General features: G+C 42.2%; 1 protein-coding gene across 1 annotated transcript in view; it reads left to right on the forward strand.

Moving 5' to 3' along the window:
* The first annotated feature begins 4534 nt into the window (after positions 1-4534).
* The window catches only part of LOC141074132 (mucin-17-like), a 47524-nt gene continuing 29297 nt past the window's right edge, over positions 4535-22761 (forward strand). The window contains exons 1-5 of the mRNA XM_073561660.1: positions 4535-5804; positions 8548-8649; positions 9368-9489; positions 10500-10558; positions 12800-12936. Of these exons, the coding sequence (XP_073417761.1) occupies positions 4967-5804; positions 8548-8649; positions 9368-9489; positions 10500-10558; positions 12800-12936 (1258 nt within the window). The 5' untranslated portion in view covers positions 4535-4966. The remainder of the gene's footprint in view (positions 5805-8547; positions 8650-9367; positions 9490-10499; positions 10559-12799; positions 12937-22761) is intronic.

Here is a 22761-nt window from a genome sequence, read left to right on the forward strand (position 1 = left end):
ATACTGAAACAACTCCAACTGATGTGCCTGAATTGTCCACAACACTGGAAGAGTCTGGTGATACAGAAACAACTACTTCACTCAAAGGATCTGGAGACACTGAAACAACTCCAACTGATTTGCCTGAAATATCCACCACACTCGAAGGTTCTGGAGACATAGAAACACTCACCACACCAGAAGGATCTGGAGACTCTGAAACAACTCCAACTAAAGTGCCTGAAATATCCACAACATTTGAAGGCTCTGGAGACATAGAAACACCAACCACATCAGAAGGATCTGGAGACACTGAAACAACTTCAACTGATGTGCCTGAAATGTCGACAACACTGGAAGGGTCTGGAGAAATAGAAACATCAACCACACCTGATGGATCTGGAGACACTGAAAAAACTCCAACTGATTTGCCTGAAATATCCACCACACTTGATGGGTCTGGCGAAATAGAAACAACTTCTTCAGTCGAAGGATCTGGAGACACTGAAACAACTCCAACTGATGTGCCTGAAATAGAAACAACATTTGAAGGCTCTGGAGACATAAAAACATCACCCACACCAGAAGGATCTGGAGACACTGAAACAACTTCAACTGATGTGCCTGAAATGTCGACAACACTGGAAGGGTCTGGAGAAATAGAAACATCAACCACACCTGATGGATCTGGAGACACTGAAACAACTCCAACTGATTTGCCTGAAATATCCACCACACTTGAGGGGTCTGGCGAAATAGAAACAACTTCTTCAGTCGAAGGATCTGGAGACACTGAAACAACTCCAACTGATGTGCCTGAAATAGAAACAACATTTGAAGGCTCTGGAGACATAAAAACATCACCCACACCAGAAGGATCTGGAGACACTGAAACAACTTCAACTGATGTGCCTGAAATGTCGACAACACTGGAAGGGTCTGGAGAAATAGAAACATCAACCACACCTGATGGATCTGGAGACACTGAAACAACTCCAACTGATTTGCCTGAAATATCCACCACACTCGAAGGTTCTGGAGACATAGAAACACTCACCGCAGCAGAAGGATCTGGAGACTCTGAAACAATTCCAACTAAAGTGCCTGAAATATCCACAACAATTGAAGGGTCTGGAGACATAGAAACTCTCACCACAGCAGAAACATCTGGAGACACTGAAACAACTTCAACCGATGTGCCTGAAATATCCACAACATTTGAAGGCTCTGGAGATATAGAAACCACTACCACAACTGAAGGATCTGGAGACACTGAAAGAACTCCAACTGATGTGCCTGAAATGTCCACAACACTGGAAGGGCCTGGTGATATAGAAACACCAACCTCACCAGAAGGATCTGGAGACACAGAAACAACTCCAACTGATGTGCCTGAAATATCCACCACACTTGAAGGGTCTGGAGAAACAGAAACAACTACTTCCAAAGGATCTGAAGACTTTGAAACAACTCCAAGTGATGTGCCTGAAATATCAACAACACTGGAAGGGTCTGGAGAAACCATAACAACAACCACTTCCGAAGGATCTGGAGATGCTGAAACAATTCCAACTCATGTGCCTGAAATATCCACAACATTTGAAGGGTCTGGAGACATAGAAATACCAACAACACCTGAGGGATCTGGAGACATTGAAACAACTCCAACTGATTTGCCTGTAGTATCAACCACACTCGAGTGGTCTGGCGAGACAGAAACAACTACTTCAGTCGAAGGATCTGGAGACACTGAAGCAACTCCAACTGATGTGCCTGAAATATCCACAACATTTGAAGACTCTGGAGACATAGAATCCACTACCACAACTGAAGGATCTGGAGACACTGAAACAACTCCAACTGATGTGCCTGAAATGTCCACAACACTGGAAGGGTCTGGTGACATAGAAACACCAACCATACCCGAAGGATCTGGAGACACAGAAACAACTTCAACTGATGTGCCTGAAATATCCACAACACTTGAAGGGTCTGGAGACACAGAAATGCCAACAGGACCTGAGGGATCTGGAGACATTGAAACAACAACAACAACTGATTTGACTGAAATATCCACCACACTGGAAGGGTCTGGAGATACCATAACGACAAACAACTCCAAGTGATGTGCCTGAAATATCAACAACACTGGAAGGGTCTGGAGATACCATAACGACAACCACTTCCGAAGAATTTGGAGATGCTGAAACAATTCCAACTCATGTGCCTGAAATATCCACAACATTTGAAGGGTCTGGAGACATAGAAATACCAACAACACCTGAGGGATCTGGAGACATTGAAACAACTCCAGCTGATTTCCCTGTAGTATCCACCACACTCGAGGGGTCTGGCGAAATAGAAACAACTACTTCAGTGGAAGGATCTGGAGACACAGAAACAACTCCAACTGATATGCCTGAAATATCCACAACATTTGAAGGCTCTGGAGACATAGAAACACCAGCCACACCAGAAGGATCTGGAGATACTGAAAGAACTCCAACTGATGTGCCTGAAATGTCCACAACACTGGAAGAGTCTGGCGATATAGAAACATCAACCACACTCGAAGAATCTATACACACAGAAACAACTTCAACTCATGTGCCTGAAATATCCACAACATTTGAAGGGTCTGGAGACATAGAAATACCAACAACACCTGAGGGATCTGGAGACATTGAAACAACTCCAGCTGATTTCCCTGTAGTATCCACCACACTCGAGGGGTCTGGCGAAATAGAAACAACTACTTCAGTGGAAGGATCTGGAGACACAGAAATAACTCCAACTGATATGCCTGAAATATCCACAACATTTGAAGGCTCTGGAGACATAGAAACACCAACCACACCAGAAGGATCTGGAGATACTGAAAGAACTCCAACTGATGTGCCTGAAATGTCCACAACACTGGAAGAGTCTGGCGATATAGAAACATCAACCACACTCGAAGAATCTATACACACAGAAACAACTTCAACTCATGTGCCTGAAATATCCACAACACTTGAAGGGTCGGGAGACATAGAAATACCAACAACACCTGAGGTATCTGGAGACATTGTAACATCTCCAACTGATGTTCCTGACATATCCACAACAGTTGAATGGACTGGAGACACAGAGATAATAACCACGCCCGAAGTATCTGGAGACTTTGAAACAACTCCAAGTGATGTGCCTGAAATATCAACAACACTGGAAGGGTCTGGAGACACAGAAATATCAACAACACCTGAGGGATCTGGAGACATTGAAACAACTCCAACTGATTTGCCTGAAATATCCACCACACTCGAGGGGTCTGGTGAAATAGAGACAACTACTTCACTCGAAGGATCTGGAGACACTGAAACAACTCCAACTGATGTGCCTGAAATATCAACAACACTTGAAGAGTCGGGAGACATCGAAATACCCACAACACCCGAAGAATCTGGAGATATTGAAACAACTCCAAATGATTTGCCTGAAATGTCCACAACACTTGAAGGGTCTGGAGATAGAGAAACACCAACCACACCTGAAGGACCTGGAGACACTGAAAAAACTCCAACTGATGTTCCTGAAATATCGACAACCCTGGAAGGGTCTGGAGACATAGAAACACCAACTACACCCAAAGGATCTGGAGTCACTGAAACAACTCCAACTGATTTTCCTGAAATATCCACACTTGAAGGGTCTGGAGACAGAGAAACATCAACCACTCCTGAAGGAACTGGATACACTGAAACAAATCCAACTGATTTGCCTGAAATGTCCACAACACTTGAGGGGTCCTTAGACATAGAAACATCAATTACACCCGAAGGATCTGGCGACACTGAAACAACTCTAACTGATGTGTCCGAAATATCCACAACACTCAAGTGGTCTCAAATTTCTGAAACAACTCTAATTGATGTGCCTGAAATATCCACAACAATCGAAAGGTCTGCGTACACTAAAATGTCACCCACATCTTTAACTGTAAAAGTTACAACACCTGAAGCGTCTGGAGATAGAAAAACAAGTACAAGTGTTTTACCTATAATTTCCACAAAATCTGCGGGGTCCGGAGACATGAACACAACATCCAAAAATGTATCTGAAATGTCGACAGCGGCTGAAGTATCTAGAGACATTGAAACAAGTGCAATTACTATACCTGAAATAACAACACCAGGAGACAGGGAAACAACACACAGATCTGTAACTGAAACTGTCATGATTCCAGAGGGATCTGGAGAACCAGAAACCAAACCCACAGATATACCTAAAATGTCCACAATATCTGATGGATCTGGCAACAATGAAACATCTCTCACATCTGTGACTGAGATTTTAGCAAGTGCAGGATCTGAATATACTGAAATAACTCCAACTAATGTACCTGAAATCTATACAACACCTGAGGGATCTGGAAAAATAGAAACAACAAATATACCCGAAATATCTGCAACCCCTGAGGGGTCGGCGGACACTGAAACAACTCCAAATTATTTACCTAAAAAGTCCACATTATCTGAGGCAACTGGAGACATTGAAAAAAACATCAACTTCTGCAATTGAAATTATCACAACACCAGAATGTTCTGGAGATACGGAAACATGTCAAACTGTTGAGCCCGATATTTCAGCAACAGTATCATCAGTTACTGATATTTTTACAACAGCAGAAGTATCTGTAAGTGTAGAAACATTACCATCTGGGCTGCCTGAAACATACACAACATCTGAAGGTTCCGAAGATGACACTAAAACAACACCAACTACAATACCACAAGGTTCTGGAGTCATTAATACTACATCAACCTCAGTAACTTATGTATCAACTACATCTCAAGGCTCTGAAGCTATAGAGATTTGCTCTCCATCAACTTTTAGCATATTCACAACACTATTGATTGCTGAAACTTCACCTGAATTTTCAGATGTCACTGACACCACAGCAATATCAAAAACACAAAAATCCACAACAATTAAAGGATCTGGAGATATGGAAACAACAGCAATGCCAGTTAGTGATATCTCTACAACATCTAATTTTCACACCACATCTGATAATCCTCCACAACCTGGGACCAGATCACCTATCAGTACTGAATTTGTGATAACAGGGATCTCTAAAGATTCTAAATCAACTGATCAAATAGTTACAACACCAGCAGTAGGATTCTCTTCATCAGGAACAGTCACAATAAGTCGCAATTCTGTTGTCAGCAATGACATTAGTCCTACTGAAGGTTTAACTTATGCTTCTACTGGAAAAAGATCTACATCTCTGTTTGCAACTCTTGGTGCTTCTGGAAAAAGTTCTACCATTCAATTAGCTTCTTCAGTAAATGTAAACACAACAAAAATAACAAATTTCCACACATCTGGAGACTTTTTAACACTTTATGTCACATCGATAGGAGCTGAAGGCTCAATCCAAACTTCCTCTGCAGGATCATCAAAAGTGAAAACTGTGGAATCTCGTTCTACAACAATGATGCCAACAGAAAAAACAACAGTTGGATCTGGAGAAATTGAGTCACTAATGACAACGAGAGGGTCTGGGAAAACTTTATCTACATCAGAATTACCTTCAGAGCCTGAAAAAACATCATCTTCATCCTCCGCATCATCAATTGCATCTAAACCGTCTTCACCTTTGACCAAGGCACAGTCTCTGTCTCCAGAGCCTTCAAGCCCAACAATTTTTGAGTCTTCAAAACCCTCAACTTCAGTACCAGTAACCACAATTTTTCCTTCTACTTTAGCCAAAAGTACAACCAGAATTCCAATTCCAACTACAACCAAAATTACAGCTAAACCAGATATACCTACAATAAGTAAGTAAAATGTTGAAATTTTTAAGGATTGAAGGATCTTATTATAATAATGTTTGTCTCGCCAAGAAAACCTCTTTACATATGCCCTCACATGGCATATGATGAAATTGAGGGGGATTCCTGATCATTATAATGGCATAATAACCAAGAGTGACCGGGTCCACCAGTGTATTACATGTTCTTAGATTCATATATGGTTGCATTAGAGGTGAGAGAATTTATTCTTGTATAACTGAGTTCTCTTGAAATTTTATACAAATTCATATGCTGCAGAATATGGATTTTTCGTAATTAGCTCATCATGAATTCAACAAAATAGTGGTCAGCTGTGACCTGATTTTGCTTAACCATTCAGATCATGGCAACTGGTTAAAAAAAATAAATAATGCTCAAGGCTCAGCTGTCTCTGCATCTCATTGCATGGTTCTCGGCACCTCTTATTTTCCTCTTCCCTGACATTCCCTTAGGTAATCTTCACTCCAGGCAGGGGCTTCCATCTCCACTGCACATGTGTACCACGTTATCATGATCATAATGGTGTGATGTCATGATGTTACAAAGCGGTTCACAAGAAAAATGGAACCATTTACAGTGACGTCCAAGGCCTAGTAGAGGCAGAAGTCCTGGCCTGAAGTGAAGATTACCAAAGAGAATTTGTGTGACGAGGGAAGGGGAAAAGAAGAGGACCTAAAGGCCGGACGGTGGGCTGGAGGGACGGTGGGATGGGTGAGAATTATTTTTTTTTTTTACACTCTACACTTCTGATACTGTAAGACTTAAAAATTAGGTATTTATTGTCAGGTGTATCGGAAGACTAGCAGAGACACACACAGCTGGTTGTCTTTCAAGATAGTCTTATTTATTATAACATGGGCCCATCTTTTATAGTGGGCCTGGATACATAAATTATTACTTAACTATTATAGAATCATAGAATCGTAGAGTTGGAAGGGACCTCCTGGGCCATCTGGTCCAACCCCCTGCTCAAAGCAGGATTCGCTAAATCATCCCAGTCAGATGTCTGTCCAGCCTCTGTTTGAAGACTTCCATTGAAGGAGAACTCACCACTTCTCGTGGCAGCCTGTTCCACTCATTGATCACTCTAACTGTCAAAAAGTTTTTTCTAATATCTAATCTGTGTCTCTTCCCATTCAGTTTCATCCCATTGCTTCTAGTCTTTCCTTGTGCAAATGAGAATAAAGTTGATCCTTCTACAATGTGACAGCCCTTTAGATATTTGTAGACAGCTATTAAGTCTCCTCTCAGTCTTCTCTTTTGCAAACTAAACATTCCCAAATGCTGCAACCTTTCCTCATAAGACAGGGTTTGCAGACCGGTCACCATTCTGGTCGCTCTTTTCTGAACTTGCTCCAGTTTGTTGATGTCTTTTTTAAAATGTGGTGCCCAAAACTGGACACAATATTCCAGATGAGGTCTGACCAAAGAGGAGTAGAGGGAAATAATGACTTCACGTGATCTAGACTGTATGCTTCTGTTAATACATCCTAGAATTGCATTTGCCTTTTTTGCTGCTGCATCACACTGTTGACTCATATTCAGTCTGTGATCTATTAGTATACCCAAGTCTTTTTCACATGTGCTGTCACTTAGCCCTATTCCTCCCATTCTATATATGCTTTTTTCATTTTTATTGCCCAGATGTAGTACTTTGCATTTCTCCCTGTTAAAAACCATTCTGTTAGTTGCTGCCCACTTCTCCAGTTTATTTAAATCTTTTTGAATCCTCTCTCTCTTCTTTAGTATTAGCTATCCCTCCTAGCTTTGTGTCATCAGCAAATTTAATCAGTTTACCCTCAATTCCTTCATCTAAATCGTTGATAAAGATGTTGAACAATACAGGGCCCAGGACAGAGCCCTGTGGTACCCCACTTGAGACATTCTTCCAACTGGATGTACAGCCATTTACGAACACTCTTTGGGTCCGATCACTAAGCCAGTTATGAATCCACCTAACAGTTGCCTTGTCCATTCCATACTTAGTCATTTTTTCAATAAGGATTGTATGAGAGACTTTGTCAAATGCTTTGCTGAAGTCAAGATATACTATATCTACAGCATTTCCTTGATCCACCCAATCAGTGATACCGTCATAGAAGGAAATTAAGTTAGTCTGACATGACTTATTAGTTACAAACCCATGCTGACTCTGTTTAATTGACATGAATATTGGTAAAAAGAATTATTGGCAGAGACAATGAGAACATGACATGATGGATTGTCATTATGACGCCCCTTGTGATGCCTGGACCACATCTCAAAAACCACCATCAACAAGTTTGTGCTTGCCCGAAATAAAAGTTCGCACTTTCCCACCATTTTATAGAAAAAAGGGGATTTTCATGTCCACTTATACAGCCAAACTTGCATTTGGTCAAGGCCAAATTTTGTTCAACCTTGTAAAAACAAGGATGTCATGAAGACAGAGATCATAACCATGAAAATACTGTATATTCTGAATTGCATTTAAAACTTAGAAATGTAATTATATTATTTCTTTCACAATACTAAGAAAAGACTGTTGTACCCAATGATCCATGCGAATTGGTAGAATAATTCGCTATATTGGACACCATGCTCAAAGGGTGGCCCTGACCTCTGGCAGCGATGACCTCTGGCAGCTGTGTCAACATCTGTTTCCTACACAAAAGTAAAATATACTGTATAGATGTGCACAGATACCTTATCAAAAATACATTTGTAGCCCTATATCTCTTTTCTACAGAGCCATGTCACAATGGAGGCACTTACGATGGAATAAAGTGCATATGTCTTGACAATTTCTATGGAGCACTTTGTGAGCACATCATAGACAGAGTTAGGATTGGTAAGAAACTCATCTCAGACTATATATAGAGTGTATGCGTTTTTAGAAAAACGGATGGGATTGATCTTTGCTGATGCCCGTTGTTGTTTGTAGTGATATTTAAAGCGGCTTGTACTTCAAAAGTAGTAGCACAACCAGGGCCGGCCAGAAAGTATAGGCGAACTAGGCAGCCGCCTAGGGCGCCGACTCAAAGGGGGCACCAGAGAAAAAATAGAAAAAATTATAAAAAATCTTTTCAAAAGGCAAAAAGTTTTAGGGATGGAAAGAAAAGTGTACATATTTAAGGGCAAATATGACGCAAGAGAGGTTGGTTGGGTTGGCAACAATTTCGATAGAATCTGAAGTTGCTAAACAAATTAATCTCGGTGACTTAGTGTCATCCTTTTCAAAAATAAAAGGCAAGGAAACAAAAATTTTAATTACCTATGGTCGTTTTTGTTTTGTGTTATTGATTACTTTGTATATATTTGTCCTATACAACTTCTCAGAAGATTAAAGAGTTATGAGAGAGTTAATTAATCATTGTTGTTGTGGTTTATTTTGCTCCTAAATTTATATCCCAAGTTTTCATCTACTGCCAAGAATAGTAGGGGCGCAACAAAATAGTTTCGCCTAGGGCGCCGTAATCTCTCGGGCCGGCCCTGAGCACAACACAGAGGATTTTTTTTCCAGATCTTTACGCTGCACCAATGTTCAAGCCATCATTCTCTCAACACAGGAAGAAGTGTCACCACGACTATAGAAGGGAGTCTACGATTCACTCACTTGGATTTTCGAAATAATTTCAAGGACAGTAACTCCAATGAGTATAAAAAGTTTGACACAGATTTTAAAAAAGATGTAAGTATCAGTGGCCATCATTTCGATAAATTTTTAGGAGTTCGGCATACTTCTGCCAGGCTATCCTTACCGAGGTATATAATAATTGAATGGCATTACCATCCTTCTTGCTTATTAGTATCTGTTTTTTCTGGTGTTTTCTGCTTTTGTGGGTTAAGGGTATACATTCTTTTGAGATTGTGTGTGGGGATGTTACTTGTATGTATTACCAGCATGGATACCTTGAAGCTCAGATGCAATAAGTTTAGGAATGCAAATATAAAATAAAAAAAACTAAGTACAATCTAGACATCTAATGTACGGATTTGTTTTCCTTATCTTTTTCTCTTGGCTTCACAAATATAGAAATGTGTGGTGTGAGAAGACCAGCATTCATAAAAAAAATATTTTGAGATACTCTGTCAGGAGATGCCTATGTTCCATGAGTCAATGTCTTGCCTCCCAGAGGTTATCATGTGGATTACAACCTGCTAGCATGGGACAACAGTGAATTACATTTTTTGTGAGGAAGGAAGGTTAGACCCATCTATACAACTATTGGTCTAAGGCGACTGTGACATGGTCCAAGTTTTCTATTTATGGCCTTTAGTTGGGGCATACAGTTAAGAAATATGCTAGTTTGCCATCATTCATGCCAATACTCCAAAATGGCAGAGTTTCTGTTATGATCCTAGAAGGCATTTTTAAGGACTCCCTTTTCCCAGATAGCAGTTATAGCGGAAGTGCTCACTGTTCTGAGAGGTGGGACCAGATACAATGGGAATGGGGTTAAGATAGTCAACATCAAAATGTTCCAGTGTAGGAACAGCGATGTGCCGGGAATGCAAAGTCACTAAGATCAGGCAAAGCCTAAATGTAGTATGGTAGCACAGTCAAGGAGTAGTCAAGCAGGTAGTCTGGTAACTAGGTTCAAAAAGAATCAGTCGAGAATCAAAAGCATAGTCAGGTTTCTCCAGGGTTCACTGAAGATCAGAGTGTAACATTGCTCTCTTCCTTTCCACCATAAACAGATGAAAGTTGTCTACAAAGATGTCCCAGGTTACCAAGATGTGCAAATTCTGTCCATCAGGTAAATAGTTCCATGATTGTTATAAAGTTTCTAAAACATTGGTTCAACCCATAGTACTTGACCTCTGCCACTAGCATTTTCTAATGGGAATTTTTTTAACATATTTTCCATAATGATGTTCTGGTATAGCACCATTTTAGAAGACCTCTCCACCTTAAGAAGAAGAGATGCAAAGTTCTCCGTGTAGCATGGGTCTAGCAGGGTGAACAACCAATACTCTTTTTTGGCCAAGATGAATGTAACGCGATGGTGACAGGAAAGGCAGCCATACATAAAGTTGGCTTTATATGCCAAGCTCCATACAGATAACACTTCCCTGTCTCTAACATGATGACGAGCCTCCATTTCCTTTTCCTCCTTCCTTTCATCCTCCTCATTCCCATCCTCAGCTCATCCACGTAGGAGAGATGGGACAAAGGTTGTGTGGCTACTAGCCTCTGTTGCGCTAGCCACCAGCTCTTATTCCTACTCTCCCTCCTCATTGTTACCCAATACGCACTGAGCAGATGAGATGAGGCTGTGCTGGCTACAATCACTCTATGTTATATCTTCCTTCATCTCCACCTGGTACGCATACATAGCTTCATGTTTAATTGTGAACAGCGACTGTTTAAGTAGGCACAGAAGCAGGATAGTTGTGCTCACTGAGGCTTCATTGCCACTGATCATGTTTGTGGAATCCTCAAAGTCTTGGAGAACTGCACAAATATCAGACATCCATGCCCATGCTTCAGTTATTATCTGCAGAGGTTGACTAGAATACCTATCGGCGTGTTGGTGCTGGTACTCATCGACTGGCCTCTTTTGCTCACAAATCCTTGCCAGCATGCGTAACGTGTAGTTCCAGCATGAGGTCACGTCACACACCAGTCGGTGAGCTGGCAATTGCATTTACTGCTCCAGCACTGCAAGAGCAGCGGCAGCTGTAGCCGACTTGCGAAAATGGGCACTGACGCAGCATACCTTGATCAGAAGCTCTGGCAAATTTGGTAATGTTTTCAAAAACTGCTGAACTACTAAGTTGAGCACATGTGCCAGGCATAGTAAGTGTATGAGCATGCCAAGCTTCACAGCCAAAATGAGGTTACAGGCATTATCACACACGACCATGCATGGTTGAAGGTTCAGTAGTTAAAACCATAGATCTGTCTGCCACAGTGTGCGGTTTGTCTTCTAGCCAAATTAGCTTCCGCAGAGCCTGTTGCCACTTTGCTGAGGCAGTATTATTGAACTCACAGAGAATAGCTTCATCTCAAAAGGCTGGAAACATTCCAGACCTGGGTCAGAAGAACAACCTCTATATGATAACAGTGGATAATGATAAATAATCCTCATATAAGGCTAGGACGGAGTCATGATCTATTTAAATGTACAACCTATACTCCAAGAGACAGTGTTCATATGACTAACGTCCCATAGTAATGTCAGGTGAATGGTACAATATTTGATACATCATTTGTACCACCCTCCATATACTGGTGCGGTGCATATTTCAAGGATATAACTCATCATTAACCGAGCTTACCCATATTGTAGGTTGATCTCCCCCAGGGCCTGGCACAATCCCGATGTGCGTTTCGCAATAGCTTTTTCACAGGGAGGTTGTGCTTCTGAACTAACAGCTTCTGGCTGATGTGGATGTGCTCTAGATACTACATCTGAGATGGAGGATGAGGAGGATCAGGGCAGTGCCTGTCCTTTGATAATCCCTGATGATGCCAGACAACCAATCACAATAATGTCATACCAAGATGGCTACGGCATTACACTGACTCACAGGCACTCCCTGCATGCTTATTGGCTGCATAACAGGTGCCAAAGATATGGGGCAGGGATTCGAGTTTTACATGGAGCATCACCCATTGCTCATGAGTAACGAGAACATTCGACCTCGGTGATACTCGAGTAATAGCCAAGTACGTTTGCTCATCCCTAATAATAACCCAACAACATATTACACTGCTGTTAATATTAGCTCCATAAGAGATATATGGATGACCATTTAACCATCAACAGAAAATATGGGGCACAGTAGCTGCATCGTAAGCAATGATGGAATTGTATATTGGTTAAGCATTTATAACAAGTGTGACTATATTGGGGAAAGTTGTATTTAGTATCATGGAGCTGTGGAGCTGTAGGCCCCATGAATTCTTTAGAGTTGTAGTTCTTAACTTTTTACATTTATGGGTCTAGAAGTTGTTTCCTGGTGTGTTGACATGCAACATTTCTCATTCATAGTAATGGAAGTGTTGTGGTGGATAATAATATCATCATCGAGATAGTATATAAGTCCAACGTTAGTGTAAGTCAGCAGTATAAAGATGCCATCAAACATGTAAAAGAAGCGTTGAACAAGACTGTATGTAGCAATCCTGGTAAGTAAAACGTGTCCCTCAGACATATACGTATTGACAATGTAACCCACCTTCGTATATAAAGTACTATGCAAATGTTTTAGACTGGTGTGTACAAATTTCTGCAACGTCAGAATGCTTTAAAAATTAAAAGAGTTAATAGCTCATTTTATTATCAATTAACTAAATGCAAAGTAAATGAACAAAAAAATGTAAATCACACAAATTTTTGGTGACCTCTCTTTGTCTTCATCACACTTGCACACAGGTTTTGAAGGAACTTGAAAGGGTGATTATTCCAAACATCTTGGAGAACTAACCAAAGATCTTCTGTGGGTGTAGGATTATGCAAATCCCTCAGTCTCTTCATTTAATCATTGACAGGCTGGATGAGTGTGGTTCCTATCAGTTCTGAGCTGATGGCACTGCTGAGCATCTTCCGATCATGAAGGGAAGTCATCATGCTGTATCTTTGTTCCGCTGCATTAAGTTTCCTTGGTCGACCACTGGGTCCTCAATGTTGCCATTTCTTGGTGTGCTCAGTGGTGAGAAATAAAGCCAATATACAAGCCCAAGATGGAGGTGTCTGATTACCTCCAAATTTATTCTGTAGCAAGCAAGAAAGTGACTTCAAACATACAGCCTATGTAATTAATAACAATCTTCAGTGTAAAGAAGAACGAGGAGTCCTGAAGGTGAAGATCCGGCCCCACAGAGCCCTGATCTCACATCATCCAGTCTGTCTGGGATAACATGAAGAGACAGAAGAATCCGTACAATCCTCATACACAGAAGATCTGGGGTCAGTTTGCCAAGATATTTGGAACAACCTCCCTCTGAGGACCTTCAAAAACTGTGTACAAGTTCAAGTACCTAGAAGAAGTGATGTAGGAAAAGGTTGGTCACCAAATATTGATGAGATTTAGATTCCTCTTTTGATCCTTCAGTTTGCATTTTGTTAATTGATAAAAGTAAATTAATGTTTCTATTCTTGTAACAATTCTTACTTTATATTTTTTATACTTTTGCAGAGTTCTGCTTAAAGACTAAGTACTTTGACTAAACTGTCAAAATATTCCTCCTCCATATACTAATAGGTTGTGTGCTCTTTGTGTTTTATATTCCACCTAAAATTGTTTCAAAATGGGACATGGACATATTAATAAGTTAGGGTGACAATGACCACTTCCTGTTCCCAAAAACTTTTTCTCAAAAGTTATGTTGTTGCCACTTTAGTGTATGTGGCTGGTATGAGGGCTGCGGAGGGAAAAGACTCATCTTCGAGTTAGCCTCATTATCTTTTCTAATGACTCCCTCTGTCTTTAGGAAAGATTGACCTAAAGTGGCATGTAAATGTGATGTAATGAGCTCCAATACTTCAGAATTACAGGAATATGTCGAAAGCATACTGAAAAGGTTGTCTTGATTTTATTGGGCTGTATTTCTGACCAGCCACTTAACCAGTACCACCACCTTGTGCCAGTCATTGTACTGGTTACCTATCAATTACAGAATACAATACATACTGATCTCTTTCACCAACAAAGCTCTCCACAGTTTTGCATCACTCTTTATCTCCTTCCTCATCTCTGTCTATCAAACCACCCATATTCATCACACCACATCTGATCTAAGTCTAACATCCTCCATAATCTGAATCTCCCAATTCCATCTCCAAGACTTCTTTCGAGCTGCGCCAGTTTTCTGGAATGCACTAACCTGGACAATCCAACTGTTACCCAGCACCCACATTTTTAAGAATGCTTTAAAAACACGTATCCTTAGACATGCATATCATCTCGCTTCACTATTCTCTTCCATTTTCTGACTTTATAAATTTTCCTGTCATTTGTTTCCACATCCTTCATGCACCCAATAGCACTTGGTAACTGCACTTAGACAGATATTGGCTGCTGACTGGATCATACAGCTTATAGTAAATGCCATTTTTATTAGAATGATGGCTGGACCATACATGACAGCACATTCTGTACAACAGAATAGCCCAATACCTTGCAAGGAATAAATGGCAGTATCTTAAAATGATAATCTGCCATAATATATGGTTCCACTCCATACATACATATATATTCAGGAGAACAGGAGTGATTGAATCCAAAAGGATTTATTTTAATATCAAGCAAATTGCCAATTTATTAGTACAAAAACACATAGAAATATGTAACAATCATAGCACAGTTGCACATAAAATATGACGTCAAACAGCCAGGAGAAATATGTGGGGATAGTTAACAAGGCACCATCATGCTGAAACTCATTGTGAGGGTATGGCCCCTAAATGAAAGCCCGCCATCTCTATGGAGTATTATCAAGATCATAGTAGGTCAATAATGGCGGTAGGGCCCCACACAAACGTTCAACATGCATAGAAGATGGTAACAATGTAACACATTCCATAATGCGTCATTGTGCCCTAATGGAAAAGTAGCCAGAAGACAGGAACGTTTACCTAATGGTGCACAAGTCCCCCAGGTGGTGGCAAGAACGCTCCGACGCGCGTTTCGCGCTTCCCACTAGCTCTTTATCAAGGAGCTGTGTCTAATACTGGCGTAGGACCTTTTGTATCCATGGTGATAGTCACATGTCCGCCCATTTATTGGTTTTAATTTTATTTTTTCTGCTTATCTTTTTATTTTTAGTTGTATGTATTTTGTTGCTGGTCTGGATGTTGGGATCCATCTGTTCTGTGTTTTGGCCTCAGCCATACAGTCGCAAGTGGATATATGATGCTTGGATACCGTACTGGAACTCCCTCCTATGAAGATGGGATTACACCATTAAGATGCTGTTTACATTAATCATTCCACAGTTGATCTGTGTGGGGTCTGGGGCTAAAATTGTATCTGTTCAATGTTTTTATGTCAAACACATATATAATCTATATGGTTATGTATCTATCAGCGGTCTTTAATGTCGCATGTGGTTTAATACATTTTATACATTAGTACTGGCGTAGGACCTTTTGTATCCATGGTGATAGTCACATGTCCGCCCATGTGACGAGAATACACCAATCATCAGTGGCCATAGCGGCGCATGCGTTGTGACGTCATCCGGCTCACACACATGGAGATAAGCGCACAGCACCGGCCGCAGGCGCAGGGACTCAGGGTCACCTGCGCCTGCGCTGACGGCACAGAGGGGCGCCACCTCCATGCAGGGAGACACGGCGGGCACAGAGCGCATGCGCGCGACCGCAGAATGATAGTATCACCATGGACAAAATTTACCATATATATGTGACTACATGAAAAATGTATAAAACCACATGCGACATTAAAGACCGCTGATAGATACATAACCATATAGATTATATATGTGTTTGACATAAAAACATTGAACAGATACAATTTTAGCCCCAGACCCCACACAGATCAACTGTGGAATGATTAATGTAAACAGCATCTTAATGGTGTAATCCCATCTTCATAGGAGGGAGTTCCAGTACGGTATCCAAGCATCATATATCCACTTGCGACTGTATGGCTGAGGCCAAAACACAGAACAGATGGATCCCAACATCCAGACCAGCAACAAAATACATACAACTAAAAATAAAAAGATAAGCAGAAAAAATAAAATTAAAACCAATAAAAAACAATAAAAAAACAAACCATAGGGAGTAATAAACAGTGGTGGACGCAGCCGCAGAAAAATAACAATTACAGGAAAGAGGCAAAGCTCAGAGACTCATTGAGACCTTTCGGGGTTAACGTGTCTAGCATCACTATCCACTTGGCTTCTCTTTGTGCCAAGATTTTCTTATAATTACCGGCCCTGATCCCTAAATGTACCCTATCAATCCCCCTGACCATGAATGTCTGTGGATCACAGTTATGCATCAATTTGAGGTGATGGGGGATCGTCTTTAGGGTAGTAAGATCGGTCACCATCCTAGCCGCTAGAATGTCACGCACGTGTTCGCGAATCCTCACGCGGAGTTCTGTAGACGTTAAACCAACATATATAAGAGGACATCCGCAGACAGCATAATACACAACGTTAGTGCTGCCGCATGATATACGTTCAGTAATTCGAAATTCTCTTGAACCATTTGAATCATGAAACGTGGAACACCGTGAGACGTTCCGGCATGCAAGGCAGTGACCACACGGGACAGAGCCGGCCACTGGGCCCCTGGTACTAAAAGGATTGGTTATATCAGGAACATAGTGGCTCCTAACAAGGAGGTCCTTCAGGTTCTTAGACCTTCTTGAGGTCATCAAAGGATGATTTCCAATGATCTGATTCAATACTGGTTCAGATCTCAAAATGGCCCAATGTTTAGTGAGAATATCTCGCATATGGTCCCATTCGTGATTATGAGTGGAAATAAAATGAGGCGGACCCAAATTTCGAGGGGTTCTCCCCCTGCCAGGATCCACTCTACCACTTGGTGCACATGGGTACAGTAAATCCCTTCTCGCAGTTCTCCTTGCCCGGTCATATCCCCTCCCTATACACCTGTTACTATAACCGCGATCTTGAAATCGTATTTTCAGATCGCGGGCCTGTTTCTCAAATTTAACTTCCGTGGAGCATATCCGCCTCATCCGTAGGAATTGCCCGACCGGAACGGCCCTAATGGTGGACTGGTTATGTGCAGATTTGGCGTGAAGCAAGGCGTTCACCGAGGTTGATTTTCTATATACATCGGTCTGAATGTAACCTCCATGATCCACCTCCAAAGTGACATCCAAGAAGTCAATAGACCTCGGGTCACATTTGTAGGTGAGCTTAATGTTGAAATTATTAGCATTAAGACACGCCATAAAGTCCCCGAGCTGCTGCGCGGTCCCATCCCAAAAGAATAACACATCATCAATATAGCGGTGCCAGCACAGCACATGGGAAGCGGCCGGCACGCCTCCATCGCCAAAAATGAATCTCTCCCACGAGCCGAGGAAGAGATTACCGTACGAAGGCGCACAGGCCGCGCCCATGGCTGTGCCACACTGCTGAAGATAAAATTGATCCTTGAATACAAAAAAATTATGAGTAAGGACAAAGCGCAGCAGCTCTAGGATCAAATCGCATAAGGAGCCGTCCAGGCTGGACATTCCCAGGAAGAGACGGACCGCATCCACACCTAAAGTATGATCAATGCAGGTGTAGAGGGATTCGACATCAGCCGTGACAAGGAGAGTACGAGTATCCACAAGAACGCCATCGACCCGTGTCAGGACGTCCGTCGTGTCTTTGATATAGGAGGGTAACAATTCCACCAAAGGTTTTAAATAGTAGTCCAAAAATTTACATACTGGGTCACAAAGACCCCCTATACCAGACACGATCGGACGGCCCGGGGGGTCGAGGGCGTTCTTGTGGATTTTAGGCAAGAGGTAAAAGGTTGGTGTCCTCGGGTACTTGACCAATAGTCCCTCAAACACTGTCTTAGTAATAATATCTTTATCCAAAGCACAAACCAAGATCCGCTGTAGTGAGAGTGAGAAAGAGGTGGTGGGATTATACGACAACTTCTCATATGTATGAGGATTCCTCAGTTGTCTATACACCTTGCGCTCATATAAATTTGTAGGCCATACCACGATGTTCCCACCCTTGTCAGCGGGTTTGAACAATACCCCTGGGATTGACTGTAGTTCTATAATAGCCTGTCGTTGTTTATAGGATAGATTGTCAGATCTCCGCCGAGAGGAAAGTTTTTTAAAGTCCTCAATAACTAGCTTTGTGAAAATATCAATGGCGGGACACAATGACAAAGGTGGGAACCTCGTGGATCTGGGTAGAACGCTCTGAGGAAACTTACCTCGGGTAGGTGGCTCTTGTTCCCCGAGGAGATCCTCAAGAGCGCGAAGTGCCTCTCTCTCAATCTCACTCATCATCTCTCCACTGCCATCTCTGTGATGTAGTTTTTGCAACAGTAGTTTTCGCGAAAAGAGATGTAAGTCCTTTAGTGCTAGGAAGAAGTTAAAAGAGTTAGTTGGGGAGAAGGTGAAGCCCTTACTCAAAACCTCAAGATGCAGCTCAGTGAGACCATATGATGAGAGATTAATCACCTGCAAATTAGTAGCACGGCCCTCATTTGTACGTCCAGTGGTATTTTTATTCCTAGCCGACTGACGAGTCATTACACGTCCTGACGTAGAACCACGTATTGAATTATCCTTAAAATTGCTAGCCTGTGAAACAGAGTCTTCTTCCATAGACATATTAGATCTAGTCGATGCTGACCTCGATCTGGATCGTGAAAACTTCCTATATGGGTAGCGAAAGTGTTCAGCCGGATTACGCCATCTGTATACTTTGGCGGTTGTTTTATCCTGAATATCTCTTTTTAACTTCTTAGTTTTTTGTGTCTGAATATCTGATACCCATTTCTGAAGATCAACATCTATCTCATCATTAAACTTTTTTAACTGGTTTTAATTTTAAGCGTGTCCTGAAAACGCATTTATTCAGACTGGCCTATCGCCTCAACACATTAACCTAACCTATCCCTGTGTGGCAGAGCCAAAAGTTTTACCATAACCAGGTTCCCAGCATCATGTTCCCACATGCTTTATGCCTCCATTAGCCCTCTGTGTCTGTACTGTTACACACTTAACATTATGGCTGGTCCATACAATCAGAGCAACTGTTACCACCCACCTTTCGTGTCTACCTCTTTCCTCATAGACTGTAAGCTTGCGAGCAGGGCCCTCACTCCTCTTGTTATTTGTTATAATCTACTGTATGTGATTATTGTTATGCTGTAATGTCTATTGTCTGTACAAATCCCCTCTGAAATGTAAAGTGCTGCGGAATATGTCGGCGCTATAAAAATAAAATTTATTATTATTATTATTAACTGGTCACTAGTGAGATCCTTCTGCAATTGTATTTGTAAAGTTTCAATTTCGCTCTCAAGAGCACTTAAAGTTTTTAAATCATATTCCCTCAGTAGATCCAAAAAACCTCTAGAACAGGTGTTAACCAAGCCCTCCCATTTGTCTTTAAACTCATTGTCCTCAATAGGAAAGGAAGGGAAGACTTGGATACGAAGTCCCCTCGGAATGAGACTTTTTTGGATGTATTTGTCTAGGAACTCACAGTTCCACCATACTCGTGTACGTCTCCTTAAGAGATCTCTGAACTTTGACATAGTCTCCTGCATATTGTTGCTGCATCCACCACTGCCCACATTAATACCCTCCTGGAAGACATCATTCAACTGCGCACGCCAGGTGTGGTCGCGTGCACGAAAATCCATAGTAGGGCTGAAGAATTCTATGAACAACACAGAAAACACAATTAGTACAACAGAATAGCCCAATACCTTGCAAGGAATAAATGGCAGTATCTTAAAATGATAATCTGCCATAATATATGGTTCCACTCCATACATACATATATATTCAGGAGAACAGGAGTGATTGAATCCAAAAGGATTTATTTTAATATCAAGCAAATTGCCAATTTATTAGTACAAAAACACATAGAAATATGTAACAATCATAGCACAGTTGCACATAAAATATGACGTCAAACAGCCAGGAGAAATATGTGGGGATAGTTAACAAGGCACCATCATGCTGAAACTCATTGTGAGGGTATGGCCCCTAAATGAAAGCCCGCCATCTCTATGGAGTATTATCAAGATCATAGTAGGTCAATAATGGCGGTAGGGCCCCACACAAACGTTCAACATGCATAGAAGATAGTAACAATGTAACACATTCCATAATGCGTCATTGTGCCCTAATGGAAAAGTAGCCAGAAGACAGGAACGTTTACCTAATGGTGCACAAGTCCCCCAGGTGGTGGCAAGAACGCTCCGACGCGCGTTTCGCGCTTCCCACTAGCGCTTTATCAAGGAGCTGTGTCTAATACTGGCGTAGGACCTTTTGTATCCATGGTGATAGTCACATGTCCGCCCATTTATTGGTTTTAATTTTATTTTTTCTGCTTATCTTTTTATTTTTAGTTGTATGTATTTTGTTGCTGGTCTGGATGTTGGGATCCATCTGTTCTGTGTTTTGGCCTCAGCCATACAGTCGCAAGTGGATATATGATGTTGGATACCGTACTGGAACTCCCTCCTATGAAGATGGGATTACACCATTAAGATGCTGTTTACATTAATCATTCCACAGTTGATCTGTGTGGGGTCTGGGGCTAAAATTGTATCTGTTCAATGTTTTTATGTCAAACACATATATAATCTATATGGTTATGTATCTATCAGCGGTCTTTAATGTCGCATGTGGTTTTATACATTTTTCATGTAGTCACATATATATGGTAAATTTTGTCCATGGTGATACTATCATTCTGCGGTCGCGCGCATGCGCTCTGTGCCCGCCGTGTCTCCCTGCATGGAGGTGGCGCCCCTCTGTGCCGTCAGCGCAGGCGCCGGTGACCCTGAGTCCCTGCGCCTGCGGCCGGTGCTGTGCGCTTATCTCCATGTGTGTGAGCCGGATGACGTCACGACGCATGCGCCGCTATGGCCACTGACGATTGGTGTATTCTCGTCACATGGGCGGACATGTGACTATCACCATGGATACAAAAGGTCCTACGCCAGTACTAGACACAGCTCCTTGATAAAGCGCCAGTGGGAAGCGCGAAACGCGCGTCGGAGCGTTCTTGCCACCACCTGGTGGACTTGTGCACCATTAGGTAAACGTTCCTGTCTTCTGGCTACTTTTCCATTAGGGCACAATGACGCATTATGGAATGTGTTACATTGTTACCATCTTCTATGCATGTTGAACATTTGTGTGGGGCCCTACCGCCATTATTGACCTACTATGGTCTTGATAATACTCCATAGAGATGGCAGGCTTTCATTTAGGGGCCATACCCTCACAATGAGTTTCAGCATGATGGTGCCTTGTTAACTATCCCCACATATTTCTCCTGGCTGTTTGACGTCATATTTTATGTGCAACTGTGCTATGATTGTTACATATTTCTATGTGTTTTTGTACTAATAAATTGGCAATTTGCTTGATATTAAAATAAATCCTTTTGGATTCAATCACTCCTGTATATATATGACAGCACATTCTACCTATTGTGTCCCCTCCATTTCCTCATAAATTGTAAGCAGCCGGACCCTCACTCCTCCTGTAACTGGTGAACTACAGTATGTGTGTTAGGCGTCGGATTTCTGTCGCTGCACAGCGAGAATCATGAGCCTTACTTCCAGTGGTCTCCCATTCCTTTCCAGCCACAGAGGAGGTTGCTCAGAAAACTCGTCGGTCCAGGCGCTCTGCCCTGACCAGCTCCGTGGGTTTGCTTGCTGCTGCCACCTCTGGCACAGCTATGGCAATACACGCTGCTCAGCAGCGAGATTCTCCAGGGACTAAGTCCCCATGTCGGGTCACTGAGCATGTCCATGGAGTGATCTCCCACTGGAGTTCAAAGGACACGTGCTCAGGTCCTGCTCCTGTTCGGATTGGCCCATCCGAGAAGCCAGGAAGGTCCCGGATGCTCGCGGCTATGAAAGGCTCGCATGGCCGCTCGCCCATGCGCTAGGATAGACTGTATTTACAGACTATGTGGAGAGAGTGATGTATGCACGTATGAATGTCTCTGGTGAATGACTCATTAAGAAACCCCTACCCTTGGTACGCATGTGTTGTGCAGCCTAGCCTGCTAGCGCCCAGGCTTAGGCGTAGGTAGGTCAGAGGCTGAGTCAGGTATCAGTCCTCACCAGGGACTCGGCATGCCCCAGTGCACGTGCTCCATAGCCAACGTCAATAGCGGCGCTCGCGGCAGCGACGCCGTGCGTTCAGTGGGCCTAGAAGGACTCTAACCCTGTGTCCTTGGGGTAGAGTTCTGTGGCCGCACACTGTGCGCTCTTTTGGCCGAACTCTG

The sequence above is a fragment of the Dendrobates tinctorius genome, unplaced genomic scaffold (assembly GCF_039654945.1).
Source record: "Dendrobates tinctorius isolate UK_male_01 unplaced genomic scaffold, ASM3965494v1 ptg000324l, whole genome shotgun sequence".
Taxonomy (NCBI): Eukaryota; Metazoa; Chordata; class Amphibia; order Anura; family Dendrobatidae; genus Dendrobates; species Dendrobates tinctorius.